This window comes from Crinia signifera, chromosome 7 (assembly GCF_055691185.1).
Source record: "Crinia signifera chromosome 7, ASM5569118v1, whole genome shotgun sequence".
NCBI lineage: Eukaryota > Metazoa > Chordata > Amphibia > Anura > Myobatrachidae > Crinia > Crinia signifera.
The window spans coordinates 50,706,842-50,731,286 of NC_139223.1; the positions used below are offsets into that span (position 1 = coordinate 50,706,842).

General features: G+C 47.1%; 2 protein-coding genes across 6 annotated transcripts in view; one reads left to right on the top strand and one right to left on the bottom strand.

Annotated features, from left to right (window-relative positions):
• Positions 1–1,725: 1,725 nt before the first annotated feature.
• On the bottom strand, positions 1,726–8,827 carry NUDT1 (nudix hydrolase 1). Of its 5 annotated transcripts, none has more exons than XM_083153056.1 (5): positions 8,530–8,827; positions 7,674–7,788; positions 5,662–5,818; positions 3,899–4,044; positions 1,726–3,138 (listed from the first exon to the last, which is right to left on the bottom strand). In XM_083153056.1, the coding sequence occupies exons 3-5, from the start codon at positions 5,811–5,813 to the stop codon at positions 2,966–2,968; spliced, it is 471 nt and encodes a 156-aa protein (XP_083009182.1). In that variant the 5' UTR covers positions 5,814–5,818; positions 7,674–7,788; positions 8,530–8,827; the 3' UTR covers positions 1,726–2,965. The 5 variants fall into 5 exon arrangements, with proteins under 5 accessions (XP_083009182.1, XP_083009180.1, XP_083009181.1 ...); XM_083153054.1 differs by having other exon boundaries at positions 5,662–5,821; XM_083153055.1 differs by lacking the exon at positions 8,530–8,827 and adding an exon at positions 8,459–8,528 and having other exon boundaries at positions 5,662–5,821.
• MRM2 (mitochondrial rRNA methyltransferase 2) overlaps positions 8,672–24,445 on the top strand; it is a 41,394-nt gene continuing 25,620 nt past the window's right edge. Inside the window, exons 1-2 of the mRNA XM_083153051.1 lie at positions 8,672–8,949; positions 9,046–9,129. Of these exons, the coding sequence (XP_083009177.1) occupies positions 8,687–8,949; positions 9,046–9,129 (347 nt within the window). The 5' untranslated portion in view covers positions 8,672–8,686. The remainder of the gene's footprint in view (positions 8,950–9,045; positions 9,130–24,445) is intronic.

Genomic DNA, 24,445 nt, shown 5'->3' on the forward strand with positions numbered 1-24,445 from the left:
GGATATATTTGCAGGCCAAAACTCAATTTGATCCCTTGTTGGAATTCCAGACATTAAAATATATAAATAATGCTAACTTTCAGTTCTACAGACATGGGAATAAAAATGGAAACCTATTACCTTACCTAGTGAGAGGATCTGCGATCTGCGTTCATTAAAGCCTTGAAAAATCTGAGGGGCGACAGGACACACAAAGGACCGGAGATGCTTAACTCTCAGCTATACTCTCAGGGAGAAATAGATCAGGGGGGAAAAAGAGAAGTTCTGGGCATCTATATCCCTGCCCCAAATTTCAAGCACGGCGGCAGACCGCATCACTGCGCCTAGAACTATGGATAAAGTAACAAGCCATATCCAAAATCAAACCTCTCAAAGCCCCACGGCCAGACGGGTATTCTGGAGAATTCTATAAAATGTTAAAACCCAGGGTAAGAGACACCTTGGTCACCGTTTTCAATGCCATATTCCAGGGCAAACAACTACCCTTATATTTTAACTCGGCAGTGGTAAAGGTGCTTCCGAAACCGGGTAGAGACCTGGAGGATCCAGGTTCATATAGGCCCATATCGCTTTTAAACGCTATGTTGCAAGATGTGCATGTTAAAATGCTACATAGAGCTTATATCTCGCAAGCCCATAGGAAACACTTTAAGGGTTCTAATGCTACATTTTTCCACCACATGTGGGATTGTGGGAAAATCAGGAAGTTTCGGGACAAGGTAATGAAGTTTATAAATAACACATGTGGTCTACACCTCATTAAAGATCCTCTAGCCATGATATGGGCAAATTTCTCCAATTGGAACATACATGGACGGAAAACTGAATTGTTTCCATTCCTTACTTTAGCTATAACAGTTGCAAAAAAAAAAAAGTTACAGTGTTAGAGTTAGATAAGGTAATTGTGAGTGATATGTTTTAACAAACTAGATATATATACTACTTAGGATATTTGGTGACTTTTGAAGTGTTTTGCTGAGATACATATACACTTTCAGAGAGTCACTGCTCGGGAAAGTGGGAAGATAGAACAAGTGACATGCAGAGAAATTTCGGTACTTGTGAGTTATCCGGGCGTCCGATTTTTAAATCGGGTCGGATCGGGACATCGCATCGCATCGCATGCGACCATCGGATGCGATGCGATGCGATGACCCGATTTTTCCATAGGAATCAATGTTAAAATGGACTGAGTCCATTTTAACATGGAATTCAATGGGAAAAAGGGGTCCTTTTCATACCCCTACTATCCAAGTGGGCATGGAGTTGGATATAAACCTGTGGCGAGCGTAGCGAGCCACCGAGCCCGAAGCGTGGCGAGCGTAGCGAGCCCCGCGAGGGGACACGGAATACCGTCCCCTCGTGGGGCTCGCTTCGCTCGCCACGCTTCGGGCTCGGTGGCTCGCTACGCTCGCCACAGGTTTATATCCAACTCCATGCCCACTTGGATAGTAGGGGTATGAAAAGGACCCCTTTTTCCCATTGAATTCCATGTTAAAATGGACTCAGTCCATTTTAACATTGATTCCTATGGAAAAATCGGGTCATCGCATCCGATGGTCGCATGCGATGCGATGCGATATCGCATCGCATCGCATCTGATTGTATGCCTTAACTTAAGGCATACAATCAAAAAATCGGACGCCCAGATAACTCACAAGTACCGAAATTTCTCTATGATTTATATGTATGATGTAACTGTTCGTGCAATGATCAGAATACATGTACCAAATAATTATGCTTTATTCACAAAAGTTTATACATGTAACCACAAGGATGTAAACATGTAATATCCCATTTTGACAAAATTAATAAAATTGTTTGAAAAAAAAAAGAAAAGGGCTAAATGAGGAGGGCTCCATCTGTATATAGTGTGGAATACAGCAAAAAAAACTTAATTGAAACGGACAGTAAGGGGAAGGTGGCTAAGGTTACCACCAGTGGTGGCTCCAGAGGTTGGGCTGCAGCACAGTTCAAACTTCAAAGAGGGGAGCCATATCAACTGCCAATGAGTCACTTTGGAATGGCAGTTGGTGGAAGTGGGTGTGGCCCCACTATTGAATTTTTAACTGTGCTGCAGCCCCTCCTCTGGAGCAGACGCTGGTTACCACCACATACATCCCAGCATGACCTGTCACTCAACCATGGGAAAGCCCAGCGTTTTCATGGAGACACCCATGAAACGCAAGGCGTTGCCATGTCCCAGCACTGCCACCACCCCCATCCCATCCTCCCCTCTGCGTACGGCCTGGCGACAGTGTAAATTGCAAAAGTGCACTTGCACAAACCCCAACCATCGGGGCAGGGGCCAAATTTAGTTCACTCTGTGTGAACCAGAATCGGCGCCTAAGAAGGAAGTCCAGGAGCAGAGTATTATGTCCCTCCTGGAATGGGTCATGTTGGGAGAAATGCCACCAAATTTACTATGACGCAATAGTCATACAGAGAGTGGTAGATGACGCAATAGTGCAAGTGGATGAAAAAGTGTGAGGTATAAGGCCAAAAGTAATAGGGTTCCATTTTTTTAGTCACCAAAAAAAAAAAAAAAGTAAAATTTGAGATTAATTTCCTTCAAAAACACCATTTGTAATAGGGTGTGATTTTTTTAGCCAAATTTAAAAATCAATTGTGATTTCTGGTGATTTTTCTTTTAGTAATAGGAATGTGATTATTTTTTTTTTGGGGTGTGTTTTTCTTTAGTAATGGGAAAGTGCGGTTTCTTTGACAATGTTAAACACATAAAAATGGAAGAGGGTTCCCCCCCCCCTCCTGAGCATAACCAGCCCTGGGCTCTTTGAGCCAACCTAGTTTCTGAAAAAAATGGGGTTGGAAATGTTGTCTGAGGTTCCCCCGTATTTCCAAAATCAGCACCGGGCTCTTGGACTAGGCTTGGCTCCAAAAATATAGCGGACAAAAGAAGTAGGGTTCCACCGTAACAGGTGGAACTGTTGCTGGTGGATTTCTCTCAGATATTCTCCACCTGTTCCAGTGTGTAGTTCAGAATTTTGTCGTGTCCCTCAAACTTGAAATAACCCTGAAACTTCTTCCCCTTCAGCAATAGGGGCAGCCAGAGTATGTCATCCGGCCACATTCCATCGTAGGGAATACTGTCCATCTGAAACCACTGAGGCCGCATTTCTGAGAAAAGAAAACACAATGCCACTAAGAAATGTTTGTGCTTACGCTGTCAGAAATCTCATAGCATATTATGTAGTTCCGTCCAATAAATGACTAAATAGTTTTATACTATCGCTCTGTGAAGGGTTAGAATAAACGAAGAAAGCGGATTCTGATGCTCATTTGTTGACTATCATTAATATATTCAGACTTCCTAACACAGTGAACAGTTAGTGATACCCAGCTAGTGTATCAGCAAGGGTAGGGGTGCCGTGGCAAAATAGTGGCCAATGGGATGCATAAAAACACCTGCCCAATATGCTATGCTCACACCGCACCGCTTCTATTGGTCACGGACCGTCACGCCCCTCAGCATCCGAGCCTGCAGCTCTCACAAATCAATAAGACCATCAGGAGAGTTCTGGGAGGAGAGGAGGCAGGTAAGAAGGGAGACATAACATCACCCTACTGAAGGGTGAGCTCTGCAAGCAGACTCGGAAACCCTTTCATAGTAATAAAAAATAAAAACAGTAATGCAAAAAAAAAAAAAACAAAAAAAAAAAATATATATATATATATATATATATATATATATATATATATATATATATATATATTTTTTATTACAAAAATAAAGGGCAAATACATTTAGTATGACTTTAATGTTTTATACATGTACCTTTCAAGGTAAAATACAACAGTACAGGTATGGCCAGTTTACTGATTCCCTCTACACAGTGAGAATAGCTGTCGCAGTGAGCTATCACTAGCGCTGGCTTACCTTCACTTTCACTTGGTTCTCCTGTAAACTCATCTGCCCGAAAAACATGGACTTCTAATAATTCCGTGCTGCCAACGAACTCAAACTGTATCTGCCCGATTTTCAGGAGAGTGTCAACACTTAGCCCACTTTCTTCCCACAGTTCTCTATGTAAAGAAACAGACACATGTAAAATAGAACTAAATATTACCATCCCCACAACAAGCAAAGATTGGCAAATGGGGATGCGGTCATTTGGTCTACAGCATGATGGTCGACAGTCATTAGGTCAACATGGTTCTAGGTCGAAAGGTCATTAGTTCGACAGGTCGTTAGGTCGACAATGTCTAGGTTGACAGTCAAAAGGTCGACATGGGTTTTTTCATTGTTTTTTTTGAGCCGACAGGCGGTATTTCATGCCCTACCATCCACTAGGGCGTGATGGGAGAATAAAATAGTGTCCGACGCATAGCGAGCGGTGCGAGGGGATGCGGCGCACTTGAAAATGTGTCCATGTCGACTCTGTTGACATTCAGGTTAAAAAAAAACAGTGAAAAACCCCATGTCAATCTTTTGACTTGCTGGCTGGACTCCAAGGAGCACACACAGACTTATACTGAGGTGGAATATTTTCCTGACTTTTACCTTAAAACTGAAAAGTGTTTTTGAAGTTAAAGAGTTTATTCTCAATAGAGGGGATTTATCAGAAACACCATTCACAAATAGAGGCTATATTTCCTCCCTATCTGAATAAAGGTCAAAATCAAACTACACAAAAAAACGTACCAGAGGGACTCACCCCATATCATCGGATACACCGAAATTAGAACCTAAGAATAGGCAAAATTATTCAGAAGGAGGTATATCGTTTCAGGTGTTGAACCCTGCTAATGTATTACCATCCCTGATCATCAAGCGAATTACGGTGATCTTGTTCAATTTATTATTACTGTGGAAAGGGTTACACTGTGCGCCCGAGTATTAACACCTATTGTTGTCACTATTCCATTGCTTTTGGGGTATCTTTGGATGTTTACCCTTTTTTGGCGATTTATACATGTGGCTGCACTCTGTTTAATTGCGCACTTTTGTGGTACTTTCAAATCTTTTGACTGTTGACATAGACATTGTCGAACTAATGACCTTGCGACCTAGAACCATGTCGACCTTTTCCAAAGCCAACCTAGACCCATGTCAACCTAATGGTGTCGACCATCATGCTGTAGAACAAATGATCCCAACCTGGCAAATGGACCAATGTTTTGCTGGCAAATAAAGGTGCCCATACATTACTGTGATGTATAGCAGCAGTGTATGGCCATCCAACTCCCTTGAGCCGCCTGGCACCTTCCCGGACCGCATGTGATACATTGTATGAGGTCCTTGCACATGCGATGTATCGCATGCGACTCCGCTCGCCGCCACCGGGAGGAGGGTCGAGTCGGAGGTGGGACGGGCAACAGGTCCGAAGCGCCAGAGACCATGCATCGGACCCGAGGGGGACATCAAGCACATCCGATTTTGGCCAAAGTGCTTTTATGCAGCTCATGGAAAGCCAAGTGACCAAATCTGTAATATAACTCCTTTTAGGACGCAATGAACACTGAGGACATCAGGTTTTATCAATTATAAGCATACACACATGTCGCATACGCAGTCACCCATGGCAACCAACTACTACCAAGATACTAGCTTTGACCAGTATATGGTAAGATAGTTTAATAGTGGCAAGACTATCTGTGATATGATATTCAGTAAGTCTTCTCCATATTCCAACCTCCCACCTCTTGGCGGCTTCCTCGATCGTCTCTCCGTCCTGCACTTTTCCTCCAAAGCCGTTCCACCTGCCAGCACCAAAGCCACGTTTCTTCATGCCCAGCAAAATCCTCTGGGGCTGCACTACCAGGACAAGCGTGAGGAGCTTGGATGTGAACATTGTGTCTGCTGGGACATTACATTATAATATAACTGGATGAAAACTAGAAGACAACAATCAGCACTATTTGAAACAGTTGTGGATTATTAGATAGACAGTGTCTACGATATGAGTTATTAGGTCTACTCTAACAGGTCGACATGAAATATGTCGCCAGGGTCAAAAGGACAACATAGGACAGGTGTACGTGGAAAAGGTCAACTGGGTCAAAATGTTGAGATAAAAAAAGTAGACACATAAAAATCGCCATGTGTTTTTCACATTGTTTTGTGTCCATGTTGACAACTGTCGACATGGACCCCCAATTAGTGTAATACGTGCTCGCCATGCTTAGGGCTTGTTGCCTCGTTAAGCTTGGCACACTATTATATTTTCCCTCTATGCCAACATGGATGGTGAAGTAAGAACAAGCCAGTTATAAAAAAAAAAAAATATATAATAATAATATTATTAAAAACAAAACTCAGTATCAGGCCCAATATGTAAAACTGGTACTTTTATGTTAGTTGGGCGCCCACTAAGCTATTTGCTTAGTTTTCCGCATCCGCTCACCACGCTTCGGGCTTGGTGACTCGCTGCGCTCGCCACACTATATAAAGTCGACTCCATACCGACATGGATAGTGGGGGTATGAGCGTACTAACTATAGTGGGCGCCCAACTAACATATGAGTACCGTAAAACTTAACCTTATTTATTAATTGCCTATTTCCCTATAGATCAGTGATGGCTAACCTCGACACTCCAGATGTTCTTGAACTACACATCCCAGCATGTCCTGCTACAGTTTTGCTATTTGGCCATGCTAAAACTGATGCAAGGCATGCTGGGATGTGTAGTTCAACAACAGCTAGAGTGTCAAGGTTAACTATCACTGCTATAAATTGTGAGTTTGCAAGCAGGACCCTCTAACCACTTTGTCTATTACTGTGTCTCGTTTTAATGCTGTTTTGCCCAATTATAAAGCGTAACAGAAGATGCAAGCACCATTATAAGAAATTGTTAATAAAAATAATACTCTACTCAAGTGATATATTGCTCATTCATGTGACAGATTCATGTTGCACTTTACTCACCTTGCAGTAGATCCACCAAGCCTAGAATGTACATTTTTGCACAAACTGCTTTAGACATGTGACTTGAATGGGAACGTGAATTCTGACAGCACAAAGCGTTTTCCTCTACAACAGGTTACTCATTATCCGGCTGCCTAGGGGCCCCGGAATCTGGGAGGAACCCCTGACTATGACAAAATGAAGGATGACTCAGCGCGGCATCCTTGTTAAACTCAATGCAAACAGCAGTTGCTAACTGTCTAAGACACCAAGTCCACACTTTCCCGTGAGGATCTGGAAAGTTGGTACTGGTGTGTGAGTGGTGGGAGCAATAAGCTGAAGTTTTACCTAGGGTGCCATAAAACCTTGCACCAGCCCTGGCCCCTGACGATAGCGTGTGCACCAGTGGCGTAACTATACACTTTGCTCGCCCCCCCAGGCTCCTCTCCAGTGTGTTGCCCCAGTGTGTCACGTGATGACATCACACGCATAATAGAGAATCTGAAGCAGGATAGAGGAAGAGAAACCAGCAGACACTGCTGATTCCCTTGGCTCCGACGCATCCCAGGTCACCCCAGCATGCCCATCCTGTACACAGTAGCCAATAGCCGGTTCTGTGTACAGTCAATTGAATCAGTGGATGGGATTTGTCGTCTCTGCCATGGCCGCACCTGCTGCCGCCTGCCAGTGGGCAGCAGCATGTCAGTGCGTCCAGCGGGTGCTGGCGGCCACATAGACCCCCAAGCGGCAGCTGGGGCTGCCTTACAGTAGTTACCCCACTGGCGTGCACAAAGATCACTACTTACCTGATGTGACGGTTACTTATAGCACAAGCCCTGCTGCAGTGTCCTTTGGTGTCCTTTGGCCAACGTGTTACCAGGCGAGACTTATCAGCCGCCAATGGCTCCTGTCCAGGTGGACCTGTAAGTATAGTTTATAGTGAAAGAATGGTATAAAATGGTAACAATGACAGACACAGATGCCTTTACACTTGTCCGATTTGGGAGCATTTCACTCAATCCAAATGGATCGGGCCAAGAAATCGGCCGTGTTTGATGTTCCCCTCGGGTCCGATGCACTGTCCCGTGCGCATCGGACCTGAGCCGGAGGTCGGACTATGTCCGACCTCCGACTCAGCCCCCCTCCCGGCGGCAGGGGATGGGTTACACAGCGCAGCAGTGTATGAGCACCTTTAGTGTATACAATTTTGGGTTGGTTTACACTTTAAATAAATGGCTAAAATTATTATTACAGTGATGATTAGCAGAGGCTTCCACAGCTATATTTAATTGAATACAGCACTAAAAAGGAAGACACAGCTTCAGGATTGCCCAATACAATACTACGCATGTAGTATGTGTGTATGTAGTATATAATATATACATACCCTTTTTTTATTTCTGTTTTTGTATATTTACAGCGCATTTCAGATAGTTACCTTGGCAGGTTCCAATTACAGGGATAATAGCAAGAATCCAGAACGATACTGATATACATAACACACACGTGTAATTCACCCGCGTTAACTTAACAGTAGGAATGGCCATCGTTTCCCAAAACATCGATGTCTCCTATAGCCCTACATGTTTACCATCAATAGCCTGTTCCCTGATGCGGGTCGCCATCGATGATGTGCGCAGGGCCGATGGTGGTGGTACTTACTACTTAACCAGTGCTGCTCTCTCAGACGACAGAAACTTCTTATCCCGCCCCCTCCCGAACAGTGACCAATCAGTGAGGCGGGACAGACACTCAGACAGTGACTGTACCAGGATGGGTGGAGAGTAGGCTCTTCTATTCCACTGACTGGCTGAGCAGCATGACCTCAGTTGTCAGCACAAGCAGGAGAGTCCGGCAGCCCCGCCCCAGCTACGATCCGACTCTCTCATCTGAGCAAAGCAGTGATTGCCATCGTTGTATTCGCAATCGATGGTTCCCATCTAAGCTCAGCTGTGCTCACAGTGGGTGTGTCGATCATCTGACTCGCTTTTCTAATAATGTTGGTCACGTGATCTGCCAGTATGATGCCTCTGGCAGCCATGCCATATTCAGGCAGACGGTTTCCTGTTCGTTTTTAGTCATGTAATTCTTATTTTTACTGTTACTATGTCATCAAATTGTTTATATTTGACATATACATTATACCTTAAATTGTTTTTATTTCAGTTTTTTTTCCAGTAACAAATATGTCCGCCGAGGTGTCAGCCGCTTTCTGTGTCATAAATGTTGTATAGCGATGGCGGCTGCTGCAGTGACCTCACGGTAAGTTTGTGGTGCAGCATGCCTGTTAGGGTATTATGTCCAGTTTGTCTGTCAGTGATTGTTTTAACTCGGGAAGATCATGGTTAAAGCCTGGTTTTCTTAGTGACAGGGGGACATACTAAAAGGAATGACAGTGGAATGACAGTGTTGTCTGCAGATAAGGAATGCCAATTGACTATAATGGAAGAAAATGACTTTTATATTAATATTTCTAAAAATTATTGCACATATCAACTATGTTTTAGGTATACTTCTTGCTAAGACCATTACACATATTTTACATGCAGAATGACGCGGAATGACGGCTTCCTCCTATGGAATGACGGCCTTTTAATTCGCCATCCTGAAGCCAAAATAGCATTAAAATAGCTCCATTATGCGATATTAAGACCCCGATGTTACGGTGATCCCCATAGCGCACGCGCTCATCCTTTTCCAAATATGTCCGCCTACACCCCTACTCTCGTAAACATGTCACGTGACGCGGAATGACGGCTGCCTCCTATGGAATGACAGCCTTTTAATTCGCCATCTTGAAGCCAAAATAGCATTAAAATAGCTCCATTATGCGATATTAAGACCCCGATGTTACGGTGATCCCCATAGCGCACGCGCTCATCCTTTTCCAAATATGCCCGCCTACACCCCTACTCTCGTAAACATGTCACGTGACGCGGAATGACGGCTGCCTCCTATGGAATGACAGCCTTTTAATTCGCCATCCTGAAGCCAAAATAGCATTAAAATAGCTCCATTATGCGATATTAAGACCCCGATGTTACAGTGATCCCCACAGCGCACGCGCTCATCCTTTTCCAAATATGTCCGCCTACACCCCTACTCTCATAAACATGTCACCTGACGCGGAATGACGGCTGCACCCTATGGAATGACGGCCTTTTAATTCGCCATCCTGAAGCCAAAATAGCATTAAAGCAGCTCCATTATGCGATATTAAGACCCCGATGTTACGGTGATCCCCATAGCGTACGCGCTCATCCTTTTCCAAATATGCCCGCCTACAACCCTACTCTCGTAAACATGTCACGTGACGCGGAATGACGGCTGCCTCCTATGGAATGACAGCCTTTTAATTCGCCATCCTGAAGCCAAAATAGCATTAAAATAGCTCCATTATGCGATATTAAGACCCCGATGTTACAGTGATCCCCATAGCGCACGCGCTCATCCTTTTCCAAATATGTCCGCCTACACTCCTACTCTCGTAAACATGTCACCTGACGCGGAATGACGGCTGCATCCTATGGAATGACGGCCTTTTAATTCGCCATCCTGAAGCCAAAATACCATTAAAATAGCACAGTGGAATGACAGTGGAATGACAGTGTTGTCTGCAGATAAGGAATGCCAATTGACTATAATGGGAGAAAATGACTTTTATATTAATATTTCTGAAATTATTGCACATATCAACTATATTTTAGGTATACTTCTTGCTAAGACCATTACACATATTTTACATGCAGAATGGCGCGGAATGACGGCCTTTTAATTCGCCATCCTGAAGCCAAAATAGCATTAAAATAGCTCCATTATGCAATATTAAGACCCCGATGTTACGGTGATCCCCATAGCGCACGCGCTCATCCTTTTCCAAATATGTCCGCCTACACCCCTACTCTCGTAAACATGTCACCTGACGCGGAATGACGGCTGCACCCTATGGAATGACGGCCTTTTAATTTGCCATCCTGAAGCCAAAATAGCATTAAAGCAGCTCCATTATGCGATATTAAGACCCCGATGTTACGGTGATCCCCATAGCGCACGCGCTCATCCTTTTCCAAATATGCCCGCCTACACCCCTACTCTCGTAAACATGTCACGTGACGCGGAATGACGGCTGCCTCCTATGGAATGACAGCCTTTTAATTCGCCATCCTGAAGCCAAAATAGCATTAAAATAGCTCCATTATGCGATATTAAGACCCCGATGTTACGGTGATCCCCATAGCGCACGCGCTCATCCTTTTCCAAATATGCCCGCCTACACCCCTACTCTCGTAAACATGTCACGTGACGCGGAATGACGGCTTCCTCCTATGGAATGACGGCCTTTTAATTCGCCATCCTGAAGCCAAAATAGCATTAAAGCAGCTCCATTATGCGATATTAAGACCCCGATGTTACGGTGATCCCCATAGCGCACACGCTCATCCTTTTCCAAATATGCCCGCCTACACCCCTACTCTCGTAAACATGTCACGTGACGCGGAATGACGGCTGCCTCCTATGGAATGACGGCCTTTTAATTCGCCATCCTGAAGCCAAAATAGCATTAAAATAGCTCCATTATGCGATATTAAGACCCCGATGTAACGGTGATCCCCATAGCGCACGCGCTCATCCTTTTCCAAATATGTCCGCCTACACCCCTACTCTCGTAAACATGTCACCTGACGTGGAATGACGGCTTCCTCCTATGGAATGACGGCCTTTTAATTCGCCATCCTGAAGCCAAAATAGCATTAAAGCAGCTCCATTATGCGATATTAAGACCCCGATGTTACAGTGATCCCCATAGCGCACGCGCTCATCCTTTTCCAAATATGCCCGCCTACACCCCTACTCTCGTAAACATGTCACGTGACGCGGAATGACGGCTGCCTCCTATGGAATGACAGCCTTTTAATTCGCCATCCTGAAGCCAAAATAGCATTAAAATAGCTCCATTATGCGATATTAAGACCCCGATGTTACGGTGATCCCCATAGCGCACGCGCTCATCCTTTTCCAAATATGTCCGCCTACACTCCTACTCTCGTAAACATTTCACCTGACGCGGAATGACGGCTGCATCCTATGGAATGACGGCCTTTTAATTTGCCATCCTGAAGCCAAAATAGCATTAAAATAGCACAGTGGAATGACAGTGGAATGACAGTGTTGTCTGCAGATAAGGAATGCCAATTGACTATAATGGGAGAAAATGACTTTTATATTAATATTTCTAAAATTATTGCACATATCAACTATATTTTAGGTATACTTCTTGCTAAGACCATTACACATATTTTACATGCAGAATGACGCGGAATGACGGCTTCCTCCTATGGAATGACGGCCTTTTAATTCGCCATCCTGAAGCCAAAATAGCATTAAAATAGCTCCATTATGCGATATTAAGACCCCGATGTTACGGTGATCCCCATAGCGCACGCGCTCATCCTTTTCCAAATATGTCCGCCTACACCCCTACTCTCGTAAACATGTCACCTGACGCGGAATGACGGCTGCACCCTATGGAATGACGGCCTTTTAATTCGCCATCCTGAAGCCAAAATAGCATTAAAGCAGCTCCATTATGCGATATTAAGACCCCGATGTTACGGTGATCCCCATAGCGCACGCGCTCATCCTTTTCCAAATATGCCCGCCTACACCCCTACTCTCGTAAACATGTCACATGACGCGGAAAGACGGCTGCCTCCTATGGAATGACAGCCTTTTAATTCGCCATCCTGAAGCCAAAATAGCATTAAAATAGCTCCATTATGCGATATTAAGACCCCGATGTTACGGTGATCCCCATAGCGCACGCGCTCATCCTTTTCCAAATATGTCCGCCTACACTCCTACTCTCGTAAACATGTCACCTGACGTGGAATGACGGCTTCCTCCTATGGAATGACGGCCTTTTAATTCGCCATCCTGAAGCCAAAATAGCATTAAAGCAGCTCCATTATGCGATATTAAGACCCCGATGTTACGGTGATCCCCATAGCGCACGCGCTCATCCTTTTCCAAATATGCCCGCCTACACCCCTACTCTCGTAAACATGTCACGTGACGCGGAATGACGGCTGCCTCCTATGGAATGACGGCCTTTTAATTCGCCATCCTGAAGCCAAAATAGCATTAAAATAGCACAGTGGAATGACAGTGGAATGACAGTGTTGTCTGCAGATAAGGAATGCCAATTGACTATAATGGGAGAAAATGACTTTTATATTAATATTTCTGAAATTATTGCACATATCAACTATATTTTAGGTATACTTCTTGCTAAGACCATTACACATATTTTACATGCAGAATGACGCGGAATGACGGCTTCCTCCTATGGAATGACGGCCTTTTTATTCGCCATCCTGAAGCCAAAATAGCATTAAAATAGCTCCATTATGCGATATTAAGACCCCGATGTTACGGTGATCCCCATAGCGCACGCGCTCATCCTTTTCCAAATATGTCCGCCTACACCCCTACTCTCGTAAACATGTCACCTGACGCGGAATGTCGGCTGCACCCTATGGAATGACGGCCTTTTAATTCCCCATCCTGAAGCCAAAATAGCATTAAAGCAGCTCCATTATGCGATATTAAGACCCCGATGTTACGGTGATCCCCATAGCGCACGCGCTCATCCTTTTCCAAATATGCCCGCCTACACCCCTACTCTCGTAAACATGTCACGTGACGCGGAATGACGGCTGCCTCCTATGGAATGACAGCATTTTAATTCGCCATCCTGAAGCCAAAATAGCATTAAAATAGCTCCATTATGCGATATTAAGACCCCGATGTTACAGTGATCCCCATAGCGCACGCGCTCATCCTTTTCCAAATATGTCCGCCTACACTCCTACTCTCGTAAACATGTCACCTGACGCGGAATGACGGCTGCCTCCTATGGAAAGACAGCCTTTTAATTCGCCATCCTGAAGCCAAAATAGCATTAAAATAGCTCCATTATGCGATATTAAGACCCCGATGTTACGGTGATCCCCATAGCGCACGCGCTCATCCTTTTCCAAATATGTCCGCCTACACTCCTACTCTCGTAAACATGTCACCTGACGTGGAATGACGGCTTCCTCCTATGGAATGACGGCCTTTTAATTCGCCATCCTAAAGCCAAAATAGCATTAAAGCAGCTCCATTATGCGATATTAAGACCCCGATGTTACGGTGATCCCCATAGCGCACGCGCTCATCCTTTTCCAAATATGCCCGTCTACACCCCTACTCTCGTAAACATGTCACGTGACGCGGAATGACGGCTTCCTCCTATGGAATGACGGCCTTTTAATTCGCCATCCTGAAGCCAAAATAGCATTAAAGCAGCTCCATTATGCGATATTAAGACCCCGATGTTACGGTGATCCCCATAGCGCACGCGCTCATCCTTTTCCAAATATGCCCGCCTACACCCCTACTCTCGTAAACATGTCACGTGACGCGGAATGACGGCTGCCTCCTATGGAATGACAGCCTTTTAATTCGCCATCCTGAAGCCAAAATAGCATTAAAATAGCTCCATTATGCGATATTAAGACCCCGATGTTACGGTGATCCCCATAGCGCACGCGCTCATCCTTTTCCAAATATGCCCGCCTACACCCCTACTCTCGTAAACATGTCACGTGACGCGGAATGACGGCTGCCTCCTATGGAATGACAGCCTTTTAATTCGCCATCCTGAAGCCAAAATAGCATTAAAATAGCTCCATTATGCGATATTAAGACCCCGATGTTACAGTGATCCCCACAGCGCACGCGCTCATCCTTTTCCAAATATGTCCGCCTACACCCCTACTCTCATAAACATGTCACCTGACGCGGAATGACGGCTGCACCCTATGGAATGACGGCCTTTTAATTCGCCATCCTGAAGCCAAAATAGCATTAAAGCAGCTCCATTATGCGATATTAAGACCCCGATGTTACGGTGATCCCCATAGCGTACGCGCTCATCCTTTTCCAAATATGCCCGCCTACAACCCTACTCTCGTAAACATGTCACGTGACGCGGAATGACGGCTGCCTCCTATGGAATGACAGCCTTTTAATTCGCCATCCTGAAGCCAAAATAGCATTAAAATAGCTCCATTATGCGATATTAAGACCCCGATGTTACAGTGATCCCCATAGCGCACGCGCTCATCCTTTTCCAAATATGTCCGCCTACACTCCTACTCTCGTAAACATGTCACCTGACGCGGAATGACGGCTGCATCCTATGGAATGACGGCCTTTTAATTCGCCATCCTGAAGCCAAAATACCATTAAAATAGCACAGTGGAATGACAGTGGAATGACAGTGTTGTCTGCAGATAAGGAATGCCAATTGACTATAATGGGAGAAAATGACTTTTATATTAATATTTCTGAAATTATTGCACATATCAACTATATTTTAGGTATACTTCTTGCTAAGACCATTACACATATTTTACATGCAGAATGGCGCGGAATGACGGCCTTTTAATTCGCCATCCTGAAGCCAAAATAGCATTAAAATAGCTCCATTATGCAATATTAAGACCCCGATGTTACGGTGATCCCCATAGCGCACGCGCTCATCCTTTTCCAAATATGTCCGCCTACACCCCTACTCTCGTAAACATGTCACCTGACGCGGAATGACGGCTGCACCCTATGGAATGACGGCCTTTTTATTTGCCATCCTGAAGCCAAAATAGCATTAAAGCAGCTCCATTATGCGATATTAAGACCCCGATGTTACGGTGATCCCCATAGCGCACGCGCTCATCCTTTTCCAAATATGCCCGCCTACACCCCTACTCTCGTAAACATGTCACGTGACGCGGAATGACGGCTGCCTCCTATGGAATGACAGCCTTTTAATTCGCCATCCTGAAGCCAAAATAGCATTAAAATAGCTCCATTATGCGATATTAAGACCCCGATGTTACGGTGATCCCCATAGCGCACGCGCTCATCCTTTTCCAAATATGCCCGCCTACACCCCTACTCTCGTAAACATGTCACGTGACGCGGAATGACGGCTTCCTCCTATGGAATGACGGCCTTTTAATTCGCCATCCTGAAGCCAAAATAGCATTAAAGCAGCTCCATTATGCGATATTAAGACCCCGATGTTACGGTGATCCCCATAGCGCACACGCTCATCCTTTTCCAAATATGCCCGCCTACACCCCTACTCTCGTAAACATGTCACGTGACGCGGAATGACGGCTGCCTCCTATGGAATGACGGCCTTTTAATTCGCCATCCTGAAGCCAAAATAGCATTAAAATAGCTCCATTATGCGATATTAAGACCCCGATGTAACGGTGATCCCCATAGCGCACGCGCTCATCCTTTTCCAAATATGTCCGCCTACACCCCTACTCTCGTAAACATGTCACCTGACGTGGAATGACGGCTTCCTCCTATGGAATGACGGCCTTTTAATTCGCCATCCTGAAGCCAAAATAGCATTAAAGCAGCTCCATTATGCGATATTAAGACCCCGATGTTACAGTGATCCCCATAGCGCACGCGCTCATCCTTTTCCAAATATGCCCGCCTACACCCCTACTCTCGTAAACATGTCACGTGACGCGGAATGACGGCTGCCTCCTATGGAATGACAGCCTTTTAATTCGCCATCCTGAAGCCAAAATAGCATTAAAATAGCTCCATTATGCGATATTAAGACCCCGATGTTACGGTGATCCCCATAGCGCACGCGCTCATCCTTTTCCAAATATGTCCGCCTACACTCCTACTCTCGTAAACATTTCACCTGACGCGGAATGACGGCTGCATCCTATGGAATGACGGCCTTTTAATTTGCCATCCTGAAGCCAAAATAGCATTAAAATAGCACAGTGGAATGACAGTGGAATGACAGTGTTGTCTGCAGATAAGGAATGCCAATTGACTATAATGGGAGAAAATGACTTTTATATTAATATTTCTAAAATTATTGCACATATCAACTATATTTTAGGTATACTTCTTGCTAAGACCATTACACATATTTTACATGCAGAATGACGCGGAATGACGGCTTCCTCCTATGGAATGACGGCCTTTTAATTCGCCATCCTGAAGCCAAAATAGCATTAAAATAGCTCCATTATGCGATATTAAGACCCCGATGTTACGGTGATCCCCATAGCGCACGCGCTCATCCTTTTCCAAATATGTCCGCCTACACCCCTACTCTCGTAAACATGTCACCTGACGCGGAATGACGGCTTCCTCCTATGGAATGACGGCCTTTTAATTCGCCATCCTGAAGCCAAAATAGCATTAAAGCAGCTCCATTATGCGATATTAAGACCCCGATGTTACGGTGATCCCCATAGCGCACGCGCTCATCCTTTTCCAAATATGCCCGCCTACACCCCTACTCTCGTAAACATGTCACGTGACGCGGAATGACGGCTGCCTCCTATGGAATGACAGCCTTTTAATTCGCCATCCTGAAGCCAAAATAGCATTAAAATAGCTCCATTATGCGATATTAAGACCCCGATGTTACGGTGATCCCCATAGCGCACGCGCTCATCCTTTTCCAAATATGTCCGCCTACACTCCTACTCTCGTAAACATGTCACCTGACGTGGAATGACGGCTTCCTCCTATGGAATGACGGCCTTTTAATTCGCCATCCTGAAGCCAAAATAGCATTAAAGCAGCTCCATTATGCGATATTAAGACCCCGATGTTACAGTGATCCCCATAGCGCACGCGCTCATCCTTTTCCAAATATGCCCGCCTACACCCCTACTCTCGTAAACATGTCACGTGACGCGGAATGACGGCTGCCTCCTATGGAATGACAGCCTTTTAATTCGCCATCCTGAAGCCAAAATAGCATTAAAATAGCTCCATTATGCGATATTAAGACCCCGATGTTACGGTGATCCCCATAGCGCACGCGCTCATCCTTTTCCAAATATGTCCGCCTACACCCCATCTCTCGTAAACATGTCACCTGACGCGGAATGACGGCTGCACCCTATGGAATGACGGCCTTTTAATTCGCCATCCTGAAGCCAAAATAGCATTAAAGCAGCTCCATTATGCGATATTAAGACCCCGATGTTACGGTGATCCCCATAGCGCACGCGCTCATCCTTTTCCAAATATGCCCGCCTACACCCCTACTCTCGCAAACATGTCACGTGACGCGGAATGACGGCTGCCTCCTATGGAATGACGGCCTTTTAATTCGCCATCCTGAAGCCAAAATAGCATTAAAATAGCTCCATTATGCGATATTAAGACCCCGATGTAACGGTGATCCCCATAGCGCACGCGCTCATCCTTTTCCAAATATGTCCGCCTACACTCCTACTCTCGTAAACATGTCACCTGACGTGGAATGACGGCTTCCTCCTATGGAATGACGGCCTTTTAATTCGCCATCCTGAAGCCAAAATAGCATTAAAGCAGCTCCATTATGCGATATTAAGACCCCGATGTTACGGTGATCCCCATAGCGCACGCGCTCATCCTTTTCCAAATATGCCCGCCTACACCCCTACTCTCGTAAACATGTCACGTGACGCGGAATGACGGCTGCCTCCTATGGAATGACAGCCTTTTAATTCGCCATCCTGAAGCCAAAATAGCATTAAAATAGCTCCATTATGCGATATTAAGACCCCGATGTTACGGTGATCCCCATAGCGCACGCGCTCATCCTTTTCCAAATATGTCCGCCTACTCTCGTAAACATGTCACCTGACGCGGAATGACGGCTGCATCCTATGGAATGACGGCCTTTTAATTCGCCATCCTGAAGCCAAAATAGCATTAAAGCAGCTCCATTATGCGATATTAAGACCCCGATGTTACGGTGATCCCCATAGCGCAAGCGCTCATCCTTTTCCAAATATGCCCGCCTACACCCCTGCTCTCGTAAACATGTCACATGACGCGGAATGACGGCTGCCTCCTATGGAATGACGGCCTTTTAATTCGCCATCCTGAAGCCAAAATAGCTCCATTATGCTATATTAAGACCCCGATTTTACTATGATCCAATAAGAGCACACACTAACCTCTTTCCGTATACGCCTGCCTACACCCCTACTCTTATTAATATGTCAAATTACTTTGTTTTTTTTTTTGGTACTTGTGTGTTATTGCGGTGCCCGTTACGTAGCGTCCCTGTCAAAATAGGCGTAGTGTTCCCGCGGCCAGCGTAGTTTAGTGTTCCCGCCCGTCGAGCCGGAGCTTACGTAGTTAGCGTAGTCAGTCAGTGTTATGCAGTTAGTGTAGTCAGTGATCGCATATTGTATTGTGTGGGAACCATCTACTTGTTGCCTACAAATGGTTCCACATCCCTATAGATGATGTGTGTGATTTTTTACTCTTTGCCGGGACATTAGGACAAGTCGGCCTAATGTCGGCCCCAACTTCCACTGAGCTCCCCCCGGCAGCTCCTGATATGATTTGGCACTTGATGTGCCATTTTTTTGCATATGATAAATCGGATCGATTCAAATCCGGGGGAGCTGCAGGAGAGCAGGGTCTAGGGGGAGCTTGCGGCGGGGGGGGGTCAGGGTCCGTCTGGGGGAGCGGGGACCAGAGACCGGAGAGACTGGGCGGATGCTGATTGCCTGAGAGCTCAGCCAATCAGCGACTGCCCTGCCCACACAGTCTTTTGAATAGGATGTTTCCTATTCTACCTGGACTCTGCTTTGTGCCGTGCGCTCACCGCCTGTCGCTACCTCTCCAGTCCACCCGCTAGCCCACTACCCCTCCTGCAGCTGGACCGGACCCCGCTCCCTGCCACCTCTCCTGCCACTAGCTGACTACTCCCTCTGCATCACCCACGGACCAGACCCTGCTCTCCGGTCTCTGGTCCCCACTCCCCCAGACCAGCTCAATGCCGGCTGCACATAAGATTTATCTTATGTGCAGACCGTCCGACATCCAGATCTGATCCGATGCGCACGGGACCACGCATCGGAAGAGATTGGATGTCATACCCTACGCGATTTGGGCAATTTCACCCGATTTCTTGGCCCGATCCTCCAGAATCGGGTGAAATCGGGCCCAAATCGTGTAGTGTATGGGGGCCTTAAGAGATGAAATACACATGAATGAGTGGCAGTGAGGATGCTGACAGTCAGAAAACCAACACCGGCATCCTGTAAGACGGAATCCTGAAAGGGGTCTTGTAAGTATACTTTACAGCCCCTTCCTATCCCTAACCTTCCCCCAACCACACAGACTAACCCTAGTACTCTGCTCACTAAACCAAACCCTCCCACCCCAAAGCCTAGCCTTAAACACATTTCTGGGGGGGGCGTGGCCAGGACGCTGAGCTGAGCAGACGTGGGCTGCTGGAGCTCCCACTATCAAGGCCAAAACCTGGTACCCAGAGCCTCATCCCTACCCACAACTGCCCCAGATCACTTGCCCGGGGCCCCCTCGCACAGCTGACTAGTGCCGCAGAGCCGGGGGACATTCCCGGAGTCCCCGCGGGTTGCGGCCTACTCGTGGTGGTGGAGCCGGGGCCTCGAGTTTTGCGGCTGCCCGCGACGCGGTTCCGGGTCCAGCCCGCCGCGCCCGGAGTGGCAGGAGTGAAGCAGAGACCCCCAGCAGCCCGTGCAGCCCATCCAGGAGCGGGAGGAGGCTGGCAGCGGGCTGAGGATCTGCTGCTGTCGCCCGAGGAGTCCTCCCTGCGGTGATCCCCTCTGCTTCAGGGAGATGGCGGCCATCTTGGATCCGGAGCTGCAGCCTAAGACCTCTGCTGCTCTTCCCCGGCATACTGTGCTCCACACGGATTCCTGCAGACCCCCAGCTGCCCCCAGCAAGCTGCAGTAAGTGGCACTCAGTGCCTTCTTTACAGCTACCCTAGCCTACATTAATATAACACCTCACAGGGCATATTACTCTACTGCACTGCCTTCACTCACATACTGGGTGGCAAGCCCCTCTGTACTGTACTGCAGGGTAAGCTCAGCCTGGGCATGAGATAGTGGGTACACAAAATAAGTGTCTCCTGTGCGCCACCTACTCTGAATCTACACTACTGCTCCTTACTTCCCTATACTGCTACAACCAGAATTGATCGGGACACAGTGATCTCACCCCCCTCCTGCTAGCTGTGAATCCCTACCTTATCATTCAGCCCATTGGGGAGTCAGTGTGCTCTTGTGTACATTTGATGTGACGGCCTCGCATACACCCCATTATGTCAAGGCGGATGCTGTGAGACTGTCCTCTTTCTGCATGAGTGCAGCCTGACAGTTCTGTTTATGTGAAATTGCTACCGACCCCCTTGACCCTATTAAGGAATTGATTTAAGAGAAGTGAATGTTCCTGCCTTCGCCATTATGAGATCGCGCAAAAACAAGGTGTCTAAGACAGTGTCCCAGGTGGCTTTTTTCAAACCGTCTCCCAGATCCTCTAAATCTGAAAATGCTCCACCTTCCACATCCACCTCGTCTCCCACTTCACTATTCCCTACGTCAGCCCCTTCCCTGTCTTCTCCTCTGGAGACCCCAACCCGCAGGGAGCTTCCTGATGATGAGGCGCTGACAGTTGGCACCTTGAAATTTCTACTTACACAACTGAAAGATGAAGTATCCGCGGAAATACGTACATCCCTACAGTCGTGCCAGCGTTCCATAAACGAACTGGGAGAATGTACGGATGCTTTTGTCACACGTATCCGCGACGGAGCGCGGCGGGTACAGTACTCACCCGTCCGCGCCCGCCGCCGGCTAGCGTGTGCAGGCTCCGGTCTGCGGTGTGCGGGTAGCGGCAGCTCTGGGTAGGGACGGCAGCAGGGGAGCGTCGGGTAGCGGTGTCTTTGCAGATAGTGGTGCCGGGAGGCCGGCGTCACCATCTTGGTTGAGGGCAGGAGACAGATTGGCCCAGAGTGGAGGTTCCCTCCTCATCCTGCGCTGACAGCCAATGGCAGCCGTCCCCTGGGGATATAAGGGATCTGCCTAGGCTGTTCAGTGTCAGTGCAATGAGTCTTTGGAGTCATTCACAACTCCTAGCTGATTCCCGGATCCTGGCTCTTTCTCCCCTGACTCTGGTGCCTTGCTCCCTGCATCTTGCTACAAGGAAGTTTTCTCCTGACACCAATGCTGCAAGTCCTACTGTACCTAGTGCTTGTTCCTGCTTGTGTCCCAGAATTACCCTGCACAGCATTCCGCTGCCCTCCTTCATACAACTCATTCATTCCATCATCTTTCAGTCATCCGGATCCATTTCTTCTGTCATCAAATCAACCTCTTTCCGGATCTTCCTCTATGTACTCTGGCTCATCATGTACACGTTTCCAGATTTACCTGCTCGTTATTAATATTGTGCTGGACTCTATTTAATTTATCCCAACTGTCACTTAAAGAAGTATTTGAGTGAAGTTTATCATTTATGAAATCTGTTATTAAACCTGCACGTTTCAATCCTACTCCTCCTGGTCCGTCTCCGGCTTCTGTGCACCACACGACTCCATCCAGCCCTTTAGCCGTGACAGTTTGCACTGACCCGATGGAATCGGGTGAAGCACAGGCCTCCATGACGGATGTTCTTCAAGGCATCATGGCTCGCTTGGAACAGGTAGAGGCTACCCAGCGTCAAGGGGCTCAATTTCTCCAGACCTTGTCACCACCTCAGGCGGCTCCCCCAGTTTCGGCAGCACCAACCTCCGGAGCTTCGACCTCTGCTGCTCCTCCTGGGCCAGCTGCTCCTCACCATCTACAGCTATCAACCCCCAGTTAATATGACGGGTCCCCGAATGGGTGTCGAGGATTCCTGAATCAATGTGACGTCCATTTTACCCTCCAGCCTTCCAATTTCCCCTCTCCCAAGACTCGGGTGGCTTACATCGTGTCCCTACTGGCGGGTCCAGCCCTGGAGTGGGTGTCCCCCCTTTGGGAGCGTGCGGATCCCATCCTCAACAACTATGAAGAATTTGTGGCCTCCTTCCGTCGCATCTTCGACGAGCCTGGCAGAGTGTCCTCCGCAGCCACGGAGATCCTAAGGATTCGTCAGGGCAGTCGCCCAGTGGGACAATATGTCGTACAATTTCAAACCCTGGCTTCCGAACTCAGATGGAACGAAGAGGCTCTCGTTTCTGCCTTCTGGAATGGCCTAGCCGGGCGCATCAAGGACGAGTTAGCAACTCGCGATTCTCCTTCCACCCTGGCTGAACTCATTTCATTATGTAACAAGGTCGATCTGCGACTCCAAGAACGCCAACTTGAGAGGAATCGCTCTGATCGCCTTCGCCCTCGATTCCCTTCCAATGTCACACCAGCTTCCAAACCAACCCCGCCTCCTGCGGTTTCAACAGATGAGCCCATGCAAATCAACCGCTCCCGTCTTTCTCTCGAAGAGAAGTCCCGAAGACGGCGAGAGAATCTGTGCATGTACTGTGGTTCCTCAGCTCACTTATTGGCTTCCTGCCCGCTGCGGCCGGGAAAACGACCGCTCCTATTCTCCCCGAGGGAGGTCCGATTAGGAGTCTTGCTTCCATCTCCCTCTTCTTCTGATTCCACCATTCCGGTTACCCTTGTGTGTCCCCAAGGGAGAAAAAGAGTTCAGGCCCTATTGGACTCTGGAGCAGCGGGAAACTTCCTTTCTTCCTCTTTTGTCACCCAACATGCCCTGCCTGTACAACCCCTGGATCACTCGCTGGTCCTCACTGCAGTGGATGGGAGTCGAATTCGTAGTGGACAAATCACCCATCAGACCACCCCGGTGACACTGCTCATAGGAGCTCTACATCAAGAGACCCTCGAATTCTTCATTCTTCCACAGTCCCCACACCAAATGGTCCTGGGCCTTCCCTGGCTCTCCAAACATAACCCACACATCGATTGGACCAATATGGAGGTCAAGGCCTGGGGAACAGATTGCCAGTCTACTTGCATTCCTCAGATCCTTCCGGTCTACCAGACCCATCCACAACGTGAGGGTAACTGTCCTTCATCCTCTTCAGCTCCACCCTTGTCGATACCCGCACCATATCGTTCATTTACAGATGTCTTCAGTAAAGGTGGTGCCGACACCCTGCCTCCTCACCGTCCTTGGGACTGCCCGATAGAGCTGGTGGCCGGGAAATTCTCTCCTCGTGGCCGCATCTATCCCCTGTCGCTACCCGAGACTGAGGCCATGTCCTCGTACATTCAAGAGAACTTAAACAAAGGTTTCATTCGACCATCTACTTCTCCGGCCGGGGCCGGGTTTTTCTTTGTGAAAAAGAAGGATGGCGGTCTTCGGCCATGTATCGATTATAGGGGCCTGAACGACATCACCATTAAAAACCGCTATCCCTTACCCCTTATCGCAGAACTATTCGACAAGATCAGAGGGGCAGTAATCTTTACTAAATTGGACCTGCGAGGGGCCTACAATTTGATCCGGATCCGTCCAGGTGACGAGTGGAAGACAACTTTTAATACGCGCGACGGTCACTATGAATACCTGGTGATGCCCTTCGGCCTTTGTAACGCCCCCGCCGTCTTCCAACAGTTTGTAAATGATATCTTTCGGGACTTGCTGTACCACTCCATCGTAGTCTATCTAGACGATATACTCATCTTCTCTCCAAATCTTCAAC